General features: G+C 44.3%; 2 protein-coding genes and 1 long non-coding RNA gene across 3 annotated transcripts; all 3 read right to left on the bottom strand.

Annotated features, from left to right (window-relative positions):
• Window positions 1-1,977: 1,977 nt before the first annotated feature.
• On the bottom strand, window positions 1,978-3,118 carry LOC129596994 (uncharacterized). Its single transcript, XR_008691506.1, has 3 exons — window positions 2,885-3,118; window positions 2,656-2,734; window positions 1,978-2,336 (listed from the first exon to the last, which is right to left on the bottom strand). It is a non-coding gene; the product is annotated as an uncharacterized LOC129596994 (long non-coding RNA).
• A 24-nt stretch (window positions 3,119-3,142) lies between these two features.
• Window positions 3,143-7,852, bottom strand: LOC129596993 (melatonin receptor type 1B-B-like). The gene is made up of 11 exons (XM_055494405.1): window positions 7,518-7,852; window positions 7,394-7,461; window positions 7,280-7,306; window positions 7,119-7,209; window positions 6,558-6,657; window positions 6,285-6,305; window positions 5,250-5,368; window positions 5,120-5,171; window positions 4,970-4,998; window positions 4,599-4,908; window positions 3,143-4,007 (listed from the first exon to the last, which is right to left on the bottom strand). Exons 1-11 carry the CDS (start codon window positions 7,669-7,671, stop codon window positions 3,677-3,679), a joined length of 1,302 nt encoding a protein of 433 aa, XP_055350380.1. The 5' UTR covers window positions 7,672-7,852; the 3' UTR covers window positions 3,143-3,676.
• A 2,787-nt stretch (window positions 7,853-10,639) lies between these two features.
• LOC129597024 (uncharacterized) lies at window positions 10,640-12,241 on the bottom strand. The gene is made up of 3 exons (XM_055494442.1): window positions 12,199-12,241; window positions 11,502-12,132; window positions 10,640-10,820 (listed from the first exon to the last, which is right to left on the bottom strand). Exons 1-3 carry the CDS (start codon window positions 12,239-12,241, stop codon window positions 10,640-10,642), a joined length of 855 nt encoding a protein of 284 aa, XP_055350417.1.
• Between the last annotated feature and the right edge of the window lie 1,863 nt (window positions 12,242-14,104).

The raw sequence follows: 14,104 nt of genomic DNA, 5'->3' as shown, positions 1-14,104 counted from the left end.
CAGAAGCGGCTAGGCGTCACAGGTTCGCGACAAAACAAAATGGAAGAATCGGATCTGACGACCTCAGGGACTTGCATGTGCATGAAGTTTAAACCAAAGAGCTCGGCTCGGCGACCGGGGCCACAAAGACCCTTAGTGTTGTGAGCGAGCGCAGTGCATGATGAAACGCCAGTCAATCGGCCAACAGACGCCAAGGAACTTCTACCTTGCACGACTCGACGGCCTAGAAGCAAGTCATTCGGATTAACCGACCTCAACAGTAGCTCGGATCCGACCTGGAGTTCATATCAGAAACCACAGAGGGAACGGAGTTGTGCCGCCGAACATCCTTCTGCCAGTCCGAACTGACCGTAGGATGTCCCGACACCAAGGACCCGGCCAACTGTAGCCGAACGCACAGAACTCCTAAAACGAAGTCAACAACCACCAGATGGAGGCCGGAAGCAAGCGACAACCAGTCGGAAAATTAACCAGAAGTACGAAATCGACCTCCTAGTGAAAGCATTTAGCCTTTCGTCGGATAAAACACAAAGTTTTTCTGACTTGAGGAAGTCGGAAAATAGCCGACCTCCGAACTTGGACATGGATATCCGACCTCTAGCTGAAGTCGGAAGTGACCGCACAGAAGTCGGAAAGATACGACAACAAGTCGGCAAAGACATTCAGAAGTCGAGAACCGACCTCCTAACGGAAAAATCCGACCTTCGGACGGATGGAAACATAGTTCATCCGATCTTCCGAAGTCGACCATAACCGACCACATGTCGGCAGTCGGCAACTTAGTCAACATGACGGAAGAAGAACGACAGATATCTGCGGTGGACGAATTCGACTTGAAGGAACTTGTTTAGCCCCACATGGGCATGTTATTGCAGGTTAACCCTAGTCGACCACTGACGGATAGGATAACCGACCTCGACAAAAGGTCGGATAACAACGGAACAGATCGGGTGGAAGTCGACTGGACACTTCCATCGCTGAAACTCATAAACTCCGACCGGACCTTCGAGCCAGTTCGACTCGGATAGCCCCAAATCAGGCTCGTGGTAGCAGATTGAACGGTTGTAACCGACCACTTTTGAACGGAACTGCTGTACATGACGACCACACAGGCCGCATGACTTACATACAGCCTTTTCCGATCTGGACTTTAAGAATTCGGAACATAGCCGAATTTCCCCAGCCGCCGGTCGACTTACCGGTAGGCCGACCTTGGTCAAACCGACCTCGGTCCTATTCCCCATTCAGAGAGGATGCCTCGGCATTTGCAATTGCAACAGTGCCTCTCTACCCTTGACGGACGGATACGAGTCGGAAGTAAGTGTTTAACCGTGCTTACCCGACCTCGGTGAATGTAACCGGTTACGACGGGTAACCCGGGAACCGATGCCCCGGACCCAACTTCACCGGATGAAAGTTGACAGGAGACCCCGTGGATGTCATCCTAGTCGGAATAGGACCCCCGGACAGATTTTTGCATTTTTTTAGCATTTCTCCTAACAGATGGAATTGTATTTTTCTAGTTCGATCTCTTTGACAGATCTGTTTTGTAACCCCTTTGCTCACTGGAATTGTGATTAAACTTTATTCACTTTCTTTCGCGCTGCATAAACTTTCATTACATTTTCTTTTCACATTGTTCTCCGCTGCCAACAGACGCAAGAAGCCAAGCCAACAGAAGCATCACCGGTCCAACGAAACGCCCGAGCGGCTTCCGGATTTCCCGGCCGTGAGTGGTTTCCACTCATGGGTTCGGAAGTGAAGAAGGGACGGTCGACCAGACACCGGACCCCCACTGCTAGAGGACGCGTACCGGCGACCCCACATGGGTCCGACCGGAGAGTTGTGCGGTACTGGTGCGGTACCGAGTCGGAGCATCCTTCGCAGGAGCTCGGATTCCCGCCCAGAGGCATGTCAGAGGCACATGACTGCGCCTGGTGCATACGGCCCACCATGGACGTACTGCACTCATGCTTGCCATACCGCCTCTCTCGCTGTACGTACGTGTGCTGCTGCACTGCACTCATACCCGCTGAAGCGGATATATGCGGCGCACACACTGAGCATACTTGCTCTCTCGTCCCTCTCTTGCTGTATGACTCAGCGTACGCTCGCGTTGGATTGAGTCCAGTCTGCGCATCATCACACAGCTGATGGCACACAGCACGTGTTTGCCGCCAGTTGCTTCTTTCACGTCTTGACGAACGCTCAAGAGCTCTTTTAGCATACACTTGCTTGTTTAGCCATCAGTGCTTTGTTCTTGCTTTCCTGCTATTACGCAGCATTGCTCCCTTTATTTGTCAATAAAGCATCACTCGTGATCTCCTCGCGCTTGCCTGTTACAGTTGGTTCTTCATTAATTATTTGATCACAGAATCAAAATTATAATAGAAAAGATATATGCAATTGAATTTCAAAGCTTTGTAATGCACAAACATATGGCTTTCACTTACAGAATAATAGTCAATTAGAAAATGTATTATTTTGTCTATTTTTTTAATAGTTTGTGCGTTTACAGTGGGCTGCGCATTGCATAATGTCGATTATAACTTTTTATGGCTGTTACAGAGTATTTACCTAAATTTATTATCCATTTACTTCAATACTGAAGTACATTTTACAGCGCGTGCATCATGTTTACTTATCCTGACTCACCGCATTAGGATTGCGTTTGTTGTAGAAATAGTCCGATGCATAAGCCACAAACGCTTGCGGATCATCTGGTATGTTGTCCCTTCACCATGCATAAATAACGAGACATTTTTATTCTGAAATTTTCTGATGCTTTTTTCTGAAGTCTAATACATGTTCTCTCGTATATATGCTCTCAGCCAAAAAATTATACCGTGAGATATGTGGCCGAGATAATCACTTACTGACTTACTTTAAAAAATGATAGATAAACTGTTTTAGGGCTTTTTCTAAGGTTTTTGGAAGGAGCTCGGGGGATTCCGGTTTATCTCCCAGTTTCGCTGATGACGCCATTTTTCGAATATGGCAATGAGTGATGAAATATTACAAAAACTGCAGTATTATTATACACCTTGGTTTACGACATATTTGTTTTTAATGCAGTTTTTTTATTACAGATATACACTAATATAAAACTTTCCCACAACTGAACATGCCTGGGAAAGCCCGCTGTATGGTTGCTGAGGAATTCCTTGCCGTCATCCAGACATTGCACCATATTACTGTAACAGTTAAGATAACAATAAAATCACTTCAAATTTTAATGATTTTTATGAGCATTATTCCGTACCGATCGTTAGTGAAAATTAAAAAGCGAACACGAAAAACGCGGTGAAAAGTTGAATGTGCAAAATGTTGCGAAGTAAATGGGCGATAAGAGCTCCATGGGTGTGAAGTCTCTAAAGGTCATGCGTTTAGCTGCTTTAAAAATTTCCGCATCTTGTCAAAAACAAAACCAACGCACAGATTATATGCGAAAATCGGATTAATGATTCACGGAATCACGCGACAACAAAGTAGAACACTAATTAAAAAATAATATTTAATTTGTCGACAGAATTATTGCTTGGTAGACTACCGCGGAATGCTGACGCAAATGATCTGGGAATAACCCCCAATCCGAGCACTAATCCCGCCTACAGTGCAGAAAGCTGGATAAAGACGATTTCGATCCCGTAACTGGGCGCTGATTAATCCGATCCGCTTATGTATCCAACGCCGCGGAATCCCCGGCTGTGGATGAGGGTTGTCGGCGCGTCTTGTGGTCATGCTGGCTGCTGGTGGTATGGCTGTTCACCGTGAAGTTGCCGGAGACGATGGCCGTGCCGCGTGCCATCCCTTCCGTGGCGGGCGCCACGTTCTTCTTGCCCAGGCCCAGGACATTACGGTAGCCGTCGCGGAATTTCTCGTTGGTCATGCCGTACAGGATGGGATTGACCGCGGAGTTGCCGTGCGCCATGACGATGGCTAGCACATACAGCCAGCCGGGCACTGGTTCCGGTTGATGGGCCAGGACAAACAGGGCAAAAAGCAGCCTACAATTAAAAAAAAACGAAATTAGAAAATGCCGGCTCGCTTCGCTCGTGCTCGTAGGGACAACCGTGGCATGTGACGGGTGTGTAAAACTGATGAGAAAAATGCGCTCAATCTGCTCGATTTCTGCGGTGACCTTTAAACTTGAGACCAAGAATCTCAATGCAAAATACCGGAGCACATAATATAGAAGTATAAGGAAAAAAAAAGGCCAGTCAAAAATTTACATAAAAATTTCAAAAATTAACTTGTTAACCAAAGAGATCAGTATGTGTTGTATCATTATAATTATGTTGTATATATATAATATAGTAATATACGTTGGATATCATCTTATCGGCGTTTATCTGATCGTGAGTAAGATGCGTTAAATCGAAAGATGTTTTCTCCATTATCATTTTATTTCTGTTCCACGTTTTTACCTTTTACTTTTGTTTAATGATTTATTCTTCTTCGTATGCTGTTTAAATTTCAACTTCAAATTTATTAATTAGAATAATTTTCTGGATTACGCGGTAGCGTGTTCGGTTCGGTCGTGTTACGGGGAAAGTTAGGGTAGAATTGTTGGCGTCGTTCAGCCGGTTTTTACGTACCAGCAAATAAGAAACACCAGAAACGCCGCAAACAGTGTCTTGGCCAGTTTGACATCATCCTGCGTGAATCCCGGGCGTTTAGGCCGGCGCATCGACTTTCCATTGGTCGCCGCGTGTCCCTTTTCGTCGGCCAGCGGCTCCAGGGGAAGCGATCCCCTCTGTTCTCCTGCCGCCGCTGGGTGAGCAGCACCGTTACCCAGCACCGCGCTCTGGTGTTGGCGCAACTGGGTCTTCACACTGCGCACTTTCAGGAAGATGCTCGTGTACCCGTAGAGCACACCCACCAACGGCACTACCACACCCATAATAACTAAGGGAAATACCGTTAAGTATGCCAAGGAACTGGGCGCAACATAAGTCGGTACACTTACTGTAGAATATCGCGTAGGAATGTGTGACACTACGAGAATAATTAGGTATGGAATAAAGATATCAAAGGTCGCATGCATCTAATCTACTCAGACTTGGTACAGATCCCAAAGGTCACCACACTACATTAATATATATCCTATCAAACCTACATATCGAACGTGCAGATGTAGTAGTCGACATTGAATCGATTCATTCCCCAGCCTGAAAAGTAGAAAAACCATGCGATGACCTTTAGAAGCCCGGAATACGCCAACCGTTTAATCGATGTACAACACGCACCGAGGTGATTGGGCATATGGAATAAATGCGCCCCGATCCAGATAGTGAGGCAGCACAGAATGGACGTACGAAAAGTGAAGATCTTGTTGTACAGATGCGGTTTGCAGATAAGAACGTATCTAAAATGTATAATCATTGCTATCACCAACCTGGTAAAAGCGGCAGCTGTCTACAAATTTAATTCGGATAGCGTTTCCTACAGTCATTCACGGGACTCATCGATCGCGGTTGATCTATTTCAGGAAATTTTAAAAAATGGCAAGCGGTGTCTGCTGAATGAGAGCAGGAAAGCATCGTAGCGGAAGAGAACTTGCCGTGCAAGATAACACATGCCTGACTACAGTGACTACATTTCCGGTGCAACCGCAATGGAGCACGCAAACTTATAACAATTCTCGTACCATCTTCGCTATACCATGCGATCAACACGGGACCGATCACGGATGTGGTAGCGTAATAATACCATACGTAATGATAGAAGTAAATCAGCATAAAATTAAATACATCCGTCCGCAGAACATTCATAAAATAATATTTCTTTGGTTTTCTGTTGTCTCCCGGGATAAACATGAAAGGATCTATTTAGTCGCAGGGACGTGATCGGTCCCGTGCGATCAGACATTAACCTTGAACTGAGCTTTTTTTGGTACAAAATGGCTTATGTAATGGTCAACATTCCATTTCTGCTGGTAATGATTAGATTATTTACAAATAAGGGGATCACATGATTTTGATCATTCAGTTGCTTGATGTCATTTTATAAAGCCGAATTACAGTAGATCGGACTCAGATAGCGCCGGGATATAAAACACATGTGGAGAACGCCTAAAGGTCAATTGTAAAAAAGTCTTTTTATATACAGGATACTTACAAACGGTTTATTTTACTTTCCTTAAGATTTTATACGTTTTACTTATATTAAACTAAGTGACACACACACACATAAATAACAGAAATAAATAATTAATATACGTGTATACTTTTATTAAGTGTGCCCAGGGTTTGCATATTTAGCGTTATTATCATTCGTCTTACCGGTTGAGACTGATGGCGCACCTACAACACAGCAACACAGTAGACAAAACAATCAGTGCTCCCGAACGTGGAACAGCAAAAAGCTTTAAAGATGTGAGCAGTCAGCGAATTACTTACAAAGATTATTGTCCTTAACGGACTGCGCATGCGACAGTAGGTTGATTAAAATCGTGGGTGAGTGCTTTAGTTATAGCGATTAACTACGCTATGTCAATATTCTTGGAAAAAGATTAGTCTTTCGTTCCAAGCGGATAGAAGCTGCAGTGGACTTACATATTCCACATGGATGACAAACACGCCGGTGCACAGAAACTAGCAATCCAGTCGCACAAAGTGCGGTTGTGCAGTAAAACATTGCGACCGGCCACCGCTCCTGTTTTAAAACAACAAATTGATTAAGAAGTTGTAGTCTTTCGTTGACTGGTTTCATCTTGATCAAATTGTAAAATATTTAGGTAGCATTTTTGTAACCGAGTTTCATTATAAAAGGTCATCGCCACTTTGATCTGTAGCTACACTCGATAAGTCGAAGCGTTTCATGGCTTCCGTTATGTTTAACGTATACACGCAAGGATACCCTAACAAAACCGGCAAATAACCAACACCGTGGCACAAGCAAGGAATATTCTTGCTCAAAATAACACGATGATTCACGTGCTAAGTATCTGTATCTGCAGGTTATCTTTGGTAAACGGCTAAATGAATTTGGAACTACTGCACTGACGTAAAAGATATATGGACGAACTGAAAGCTGGATCATTCTACCACATTACTGACGCTTGTTTGAATGGGCAGCGACGCGCTCACGAAACGGTTTAAGTCAGCTTCACTTACCGACGACATTAAACGGATCGATGAAGGCGGTTATGACAATATCCGCCAGCGCCAGATTGACCACAAATACGTTGCCGCTGGTGCGTAAAGGCTGCAAATACACCGATATATTTCGGTCAGTAATCGAGCATTAATCGTCATTTATATCTGTTCGTTCTTACCTTCACTAAGCACACAGCCAGAACAATCTGTATTAACAACGGAAAAATCTGCCATTAAATCATTGAGGAAGCTAAAGGTGTGTGTGGAGTATCAGAAAGCAGACACCGACTTACCAAAAAGTTACCCAGTGTCCCAATCAGCGCGGCAGTACCGATGACCAACGCGGTGATGATCTTCCAAGCTGCATAATAATCACATTCACCTCAACGCTTATTAAAAGCTTTAAAAGTGTTTTACCTAAATTGTGTTCAAGATACATGTACGGCTCCGCGACATGCGAATGTATACAGCTCCCATTGGTCGAGGCATTCGCACCACTGCACAACCGGTCAGTGAAGTTGACCGTACGGTACGGGTCGGGTGCGCCCCACATATACGGAATAACCGGCATTTTTTATAGCGTCCGTCTGGCGATTTACACGAAGCGCAAGAAGGAATAGCAAGATTTAGCAACTTGGTCGGCGATAACTTGAGGATGGGAATATTGTGCAAGGTGCCAGACAGGATGTTACATCACGGGTCCGTTGTCACCATTCATTGTACCATAGATGTATGTCATCGAGGTATTTATGAAGTGGATGGAGTTTTACAGAACCTGACAGGTATGCGGAATCTTTAGGTGGCTGGCAGCGGTTATATAGGGAGATTTTTCCCAAAGGTGACGTCAAAGCTTAACACATGGCCGAGCCTGTTAGTAATTTCAGCCATAGATTCTGTACGACAGTACGTATAACTGTACAAGTACAAATGTACCAGGCTGATAGGTACGCACTGTTCCACAGTGCGTGCTCACATGAGGCACGGTACAGGAAACGGATGTACGACAGTAGTACTGTCAAGGGAGATTAGACATCATCGTGCAGGGAAGGCAGGAAACCTTTCTTGGCCACCATCTGCTGCATCTGTCTGTGAAGGGTTGCATTGGACATTATGTCAAGTCATAAGGTTGGTTAATCATTTGCATTTAAAACCAGGCATCGGCCGATTTGTGTTAATGGCAGTAGTACGCTGTTCTTATTTGACTGTACGTACATTACAGTTGCACATCTTCTTATAATATTGTACCTAGTACGTACTGAGTATATGTCACCGACAAGCTGCGGACATCCTTTGGCAGCTTCCGGTAGAGCTTAGATATGAACGGTTAAATTAGGGGAAAGAAGAATCAGCAGCGTGCTGAAGTCATGTCCTTTCGATGTTCTGAAACACAGCAGTATTTGCTCGCTTCAACGAGTGGCGCATAAAAATTCACATCGCCATAAATTTTACTCATTTGCAAGTTCAGCTGTCTATTGTACGTGCTCCGGCAAAAGACAATAACCGAAAATTAAAGTTTGCACTCCAGAGTTCCTTGCATGTTCTTGTACCGTTCTCCTTGTTGGATACACCGACTATAATCATCATGTCGAAATCCTACACGGACGATTAAATTTGAACTGTTAACGCACAGCCACAGTTGCTGTACTGTGATAATGTAAGTACAGTTTTTGCGCAATCGAATTCTGTGGCGGGTACCTTGAACCACCTTTACAGCACATTTCCTTACCTGAGAGGGCTGAGTCATTTGCCGCATTTCGGCATATCATGTCCACTTTGACAAACGGAAAATGCAGGCATTGCCTCCCAGTGAAAACAATACACTTGCATGGGTTTCGAATTACTGATTTAAGATAATGATAATTTGCATCGAGCGCTGCGAGATGCCACTATTAAGCAGTGTTCAAGGTCAATCCCAATTCCCAAGGAACCAAGAGGCATAACTGGGGTGAGAAATGGCAACCGAATCAAGAGCACAAAATATTTGTCTGGCGCCAAGAACAGCGTATGTCACGCTTTTCCAATTCCACAATCCCAATACCATTTCTCAGTGATATTGGCACTCGCGCTCGTGCATTAATGTGGTTTGCAATCACCGCTAGTATTGTATAAATTACTATGTGAAAAACACCACCGGAGCGTCATACAAGATGCATACAACGTCATAATTATAACAGTTTACACCACTGTAAGTTAGGATTGCGCATATAGCATGAGATCGATAGTACATACACTGAACCATTCCCACGTAAAATCGTGGTACGAAGCGAGTGCCCACAATGACGACGCTCCTTTCCGTCTCACATAGATATCAACCAGCATCTGTACGGTTGTACATTGTGAAACCGGACATAGACGTACCGAGCAAGGCGAACATCTTGGGAAAATTGTTCGATCAATAGTCGGTACTTTCCTGTTTCCGCTGCTAGCCGGCAAAGACACACGGTGCGATAAGCATACTACAAGATTATGCAGCTTAATGGGAGTCGTTATCCGCTAAAACTTGTGATTCAAATGACCGATCAAAATTTTTAACACCAGGTGGTTGTCGAAATCAGTTCGCCCGTTCAAAACCCCCCAGGTACCAAGGAATTTACCGCTTGACGCAAGGAACTGAATAAGTACGAGACTGAATAGACTGTATACGGTAGGACAGTATTGCATGTGCATTGTTTGATTCACCGAAACTACCAATCAACGGAAATTACAGTAGGCAATTCAATAAGGACACAGCATCCAAAGCGTCATGACACCGTTTTGCAGGCCACAGTACCGGGGTACCTAGAAAAGCACCTACACTGTCTCTGGTACGCAGCAAAACTCTGTGGAATCGAACGCTTTTGTGATTTTGATCAGTTGAGCGGCCCCAATGAATCACTGGAGTCTACAGCTACTGTAACTCGCAGCCTTAGCTGTACTTGGTTCCCTTTTCGTCCTATGCGGTTTGTTCTGTCTGATTGATCAGATGATCGGAAATTAATTTTTTAACCTTCATGGAATCGCGGGTGGGTACAATAATTAGTAATTTAATAGTGTAATGAGTAATTTAATACTGCAGTTCAGTACATTGTACAGACCTTGATGGTCTGGTTCGGTAAAAACGACCTAATACTCATATGCGTTTACTTAAAATGTGGAGAAGATCGGTTCATACCTAATGATTTTTGGCGCTTCTGAATGAATCTTAAGCATTTTAAAATTTCATTCTATTCATATGTTGCGCGCACAAACGGTGTTCAAATAAACAGCAGAGACGAGTGATTGAGCGGAATCAGACATGAACAGCGTAACATGTTATATTTTTAACGACACAATGAATTTTTATGCCGGTTTAAAAGTTTCAGAGAGAAGGCAGACACTCAACCACCAACCAGTACTAAGTACGAGTAGTTACGACAATACCTTTTAAGTGGCAAGTAATAAAACTTTTAAGTGCTCTGTACAGCAACAGTTACGAAACTTGTAATCAAAATGGAAATTACCATCCACGCCAAAAGTTTTAGTGCCAACTGCCAACAGCCGCAACTAGTGTTACTGTAAGATTACATGGACAAAGAATAGTCGATTCTTGTATTAGCAATCGGAACAGTTCCAATAGACGGATCCTTCAGCAGCTCCAGCACCAGCTGGCGGAGCCAAATCGGGAACGCCAGGACATTGTTCAAGGTCAATCCCAAGGAACCAAGAGGCATAACTGGGGTGAGAAATGGCAACTGAACCCATCTGTGACAATTTACCGACAATGCATTAAGGACATGGTCGTACAGTTTGGGGTAACAACAGCAACACATTCTCGTTCCGACGTACCTATGATTACTATCGCGTGAAGCTTAACCAAATGTTACTGGGCTCATACAAAGCTTATCGTTCTTTCATAAGGATTTAGGGTGGGAGAGTTACTTCGACTAGGGCTTCTACTTCAGGCACAGTTTTTACTGTATATATTTATTACTTATGCTTAAAGGACGAGCACTTAGTAGATCTTTTATGCGATCTTTCCATACCATGAAGTGAAGCTTGGGCATGTACCGGTATTATTGGTGTCCCGTGGTTATTTAGTCTCTTACTACAATGGATTTTCGTACCAAGTGTAATGGATTTTCGTTACTCGTATACTCATTTTTACTTTCTTTTTACCTTTTCCTAGCTTTTGCTTTACTACTTTTTCGATCAATGCATGCTCTGATGATGAGTCTAGACTCACCATCAAAGCGTGCACTGACCGAAAAAGGTATGCGTAAAAGGGCAACCATCTAACACAGATCTGTGTTAGACATTTTCCTGTATGGATTCACGTACCGGACACCAGAGATACGGTATTCTCGACGTTATTCAACATTACAGAAACCGTTCTCAAAAAAACATGCGCTCAAAGCGCTTATTGCAATCTGAAAACGAGAGTACCTCCTGAGATATGATACCAGTGCTGTATGCGCACCAACAGGATCGTCCGACTGCAGCTGCTCTCTGATGAATTCCTCCTCGGCGGCTGATAGCGCAGCTGGCAGAAATCGTCCAAAGAACGCCAACGCCTGCAGTGGTACGGCTTCAACCGGATCCCCTGTGGCACACGGCCAGGAACCGTTCTCCGGCACAATTATGGCTTTTTCCACGGCGACTTCGAGAACCACTTGGGGCGGAGACCGGACCGGATACGTTCCCGTCGAGACATGACAACGCATGGTCGCATTCTCCAGATGAATGGCCGTAACGAAGTAGGGCACACGGCGCAACGAGTTGACACACAGATGGACATTCTGCAGTGTCAGCACCACATCCCTCATGGGTTCGTGCTCAGGCACCGGCAGACCCAGGTTCGCCGCGAAGCTGTAGTCCATGGAGTAGTCAGCCAGAACGCTCTCCATCTCCTTCTCCACATCCGACCAACGATACTCCCAGAACGAGGTGTGTATCATGTAGCCGAGGATCCACTCAGCGGTGGGCGGCGGAGAACCGGCGGATCGGCGCAGGATCAGCAAGCGGGTCTTCCGAGTGAGGAAGCGCTTAAGTAATGATTTACGGCGCGCCTCGAGTCCTGAATATTAAGTGTTGGTGGAAACATTAACGGACGGTATGTGGCCCATTTCTGCAGGTCAACTACGGTGGATTTCTGCTGCGTGTCGGTCGCCGTGATACGCTTCCATCGTCGACAGACCCTACGGTAAAAAACCGTATACGAGTATAGAACGTATCGCATAGAGATGTAAATTAACCACATACGGTACATTAATACATAAATCTTGAACCGTATTTAAAAACACACTGAAGCACCAAAAGGTCAAACAGCAACAATTTCAACCAACTCTGAACAGTTGCTGAGGTCAAACACGTCCAGAAACGAGAAAATGTGCACTACACATTCTTGAGGAAGAGTATGAACGTAGCAGGGAGACATTCCGGAATTGCTCGATGAATTTTCAGCCATCTCTTCAAGAGAATGATTATGAATGAAACCGATTATAAAATTCACTGCTACGAGTCTATGACAACTTGACTCAAAGAATATTCAATAAGTATTAGCGTTGTGTAAGTTATCTGGATTGTGTTAACTGGTGTCGTTCCAGTTATCTGGAACGACACCCCATCGGAAAAGAAACCTCGCGCATTGGCTCGGTTTCGGTACCCGCGTCCAAAGCCGAATTTGTTGCCGGCCGCCGTCGTCTTTAACAATGGCCAGTTCGTTTTCTTCGCCACAAAGACATGAGAAGGACTGCCCGTCACCGCCGGCCGTCTATTGAATCGGCGGCACTGTTCCTGCGCATTGTATTTTCTCGTTTAGGTTAACCTTTGAAAGTGCACCAAACAAGCACGAAGTCACCTTGTTTCTTTAAATACGTATATCGTTTGTATTTGTAAGCACTGTTTGTAATTTTCTATAACATTTTGCTAAATTGTCTTAATTACAGTACTAAAGTACTGTACTTCTAAATCGCCGAGCAGCGAGCTTGTTTTGCGCACTTTCTTCATTATCCAAATTTTCTATGAGTTCGATCGACTTCGGACTTCCAACTCAATCCAAGCCGACTGTGCAGTGCTCATCATCGTTCTACGGAATGCGAAAATTGTGTCGTTCGTTTTTCTCGCTACATTACTAACCAGTTTCGAACTAACAGCCGCATTGACGATTTTATATCCCTTTCAAATCTTCCCAAAATTACGCTAGGTACATACCCCGTAGTGCATGTGCTTTCGCAGCGCTGGTTATGCAAATCGAGCCGAGATGCGCCAGGAGCATTGTTCACAACTTCATATTGCAAATTTCAGTATTAGTAATAGGGTCCTTTGATGCCTATAAAATAATTACAAAAGTTCCGGAGTTTGATCTAATTGTGTTTACTCCAGATTTTGCTTATAAGTTGCATAGCTGTGTCGTTGAAGTACTCGTTTCCATGTACGGCATATAAGAATCTGTCTGATTTGATTAATATAAGTACGAGGACGAGCTTAGTACATATGATAGACAAAAAAACTAGCGAGAGAATCTGATAACCATGCCCGGCCCGTGCAACACGGGCAACCACCCAGGTCTGTCAGTGCTGGTAAATACATCACATTTAAATGATTTAATACAAATAATCACCCCAGTAATACCGCACGCTTTATTTCTTACAGTAAAACTTTGACTTTGTAGAACCACATGTGAAATTTCAGAGTACTCACTTTTTACCCATTCTGAAAGATTTTTCAATTTTAGTCGGAGTATTTGTCACATCGCTAAGTCCGCTACGAGTGTTTCTTTTCGCTTATTTTTCTTCATCAGTTTTTCTGCTTCCCGTTGCTCGAGCGCTGCGATTACTTTACTGTCAGTCGCAATAAGCCCTGCTTCGGCGCGCAGACGAGAATCTTTAAGTTTTCTCTTTTTCTGAGGACGTCGCTGGCAGGTTCCTCCACACAATTCTCACTCAACGGTAGGCCCGAAACAACGCTGATACTCGTGAAAGAAATCTCCATCGCAGGTGCAGAAAACAAACTGGCAGGTAGCCGTACGTCGGTGATATTCTCAATTT

The sequence above is a fragment of the Paramacrobiotus metropolitanus genome, unplaced genomic scaffold (assembly GCF_019649055.1).
Source record: "Paramacrobiotus metropolitanus isolate TYO unplaced genomic scaffold, Prichtersi_v1.0 Parri_scaffold0000099, whole genome shotgun sequence".
In the NCBI taxonomy this organism is placed as follows: Eukaryota; Metazoa; Tardigrada; class Eutardigrada; order Parachela; family Macrobiotidae; genus Paramacrobiotus; species Paramacrobiotus metropolitanus.
This window is presented reverse-complemented; position numbering and strand designations above follow the sequence as displayed.

What these genes read in the sequence shown, in the direction of transcription:
- LOC129597024 (XM_055494442.1), bottom strand. Translation starts at nt 12,241, where the DNA reads ATGGAAGCGTATCACGGCGACCGACACGCAGCAGAAATCCACC. An exon ending in ACACGCAGCAGAAATCCACC is followed by an intron (nt 12,133 to 12,198) that starts GTAGTTGACCTG and finishes CTTAATATTCAG; the next exon opens with GACTCGAGGCGCGCCGTAAA. An exon ending in CTGGTATCATATCTCAGGAG is followed by an intron (nt 10,821 to 11,501) that starts GTACTCTCGTTT and finishes AAATTGTCACAG; the next exon opens with ATGGGTTCAGTTGCCATTTC.
- LOC129596993 (XM_055494405.1), bottom strand. Translation starts at nt 7,671, where the DNA reads ATGCCGGTTATTCCGTATATGTGGGGCGCACCCGACCCGTACCGTACG. An exon ending in TTGTCATCCATGTGGAATAT is followed by an intron (nt 6,306 to 6,557) that starts GTAAGTCCACTG and finishes GCTGTGTTGTAG; the next exon opens with GTGCGCCATCAGTCTCAACC. An exon ending in TGCGCCATCAGTCTCAACCG is followed by an intron (nt 5,369 to 6,284) that starts GTAAGACGAATG and finishes TATACATTTTAG; the next exon opens with ATACGTTCTTATCTGCAAAC.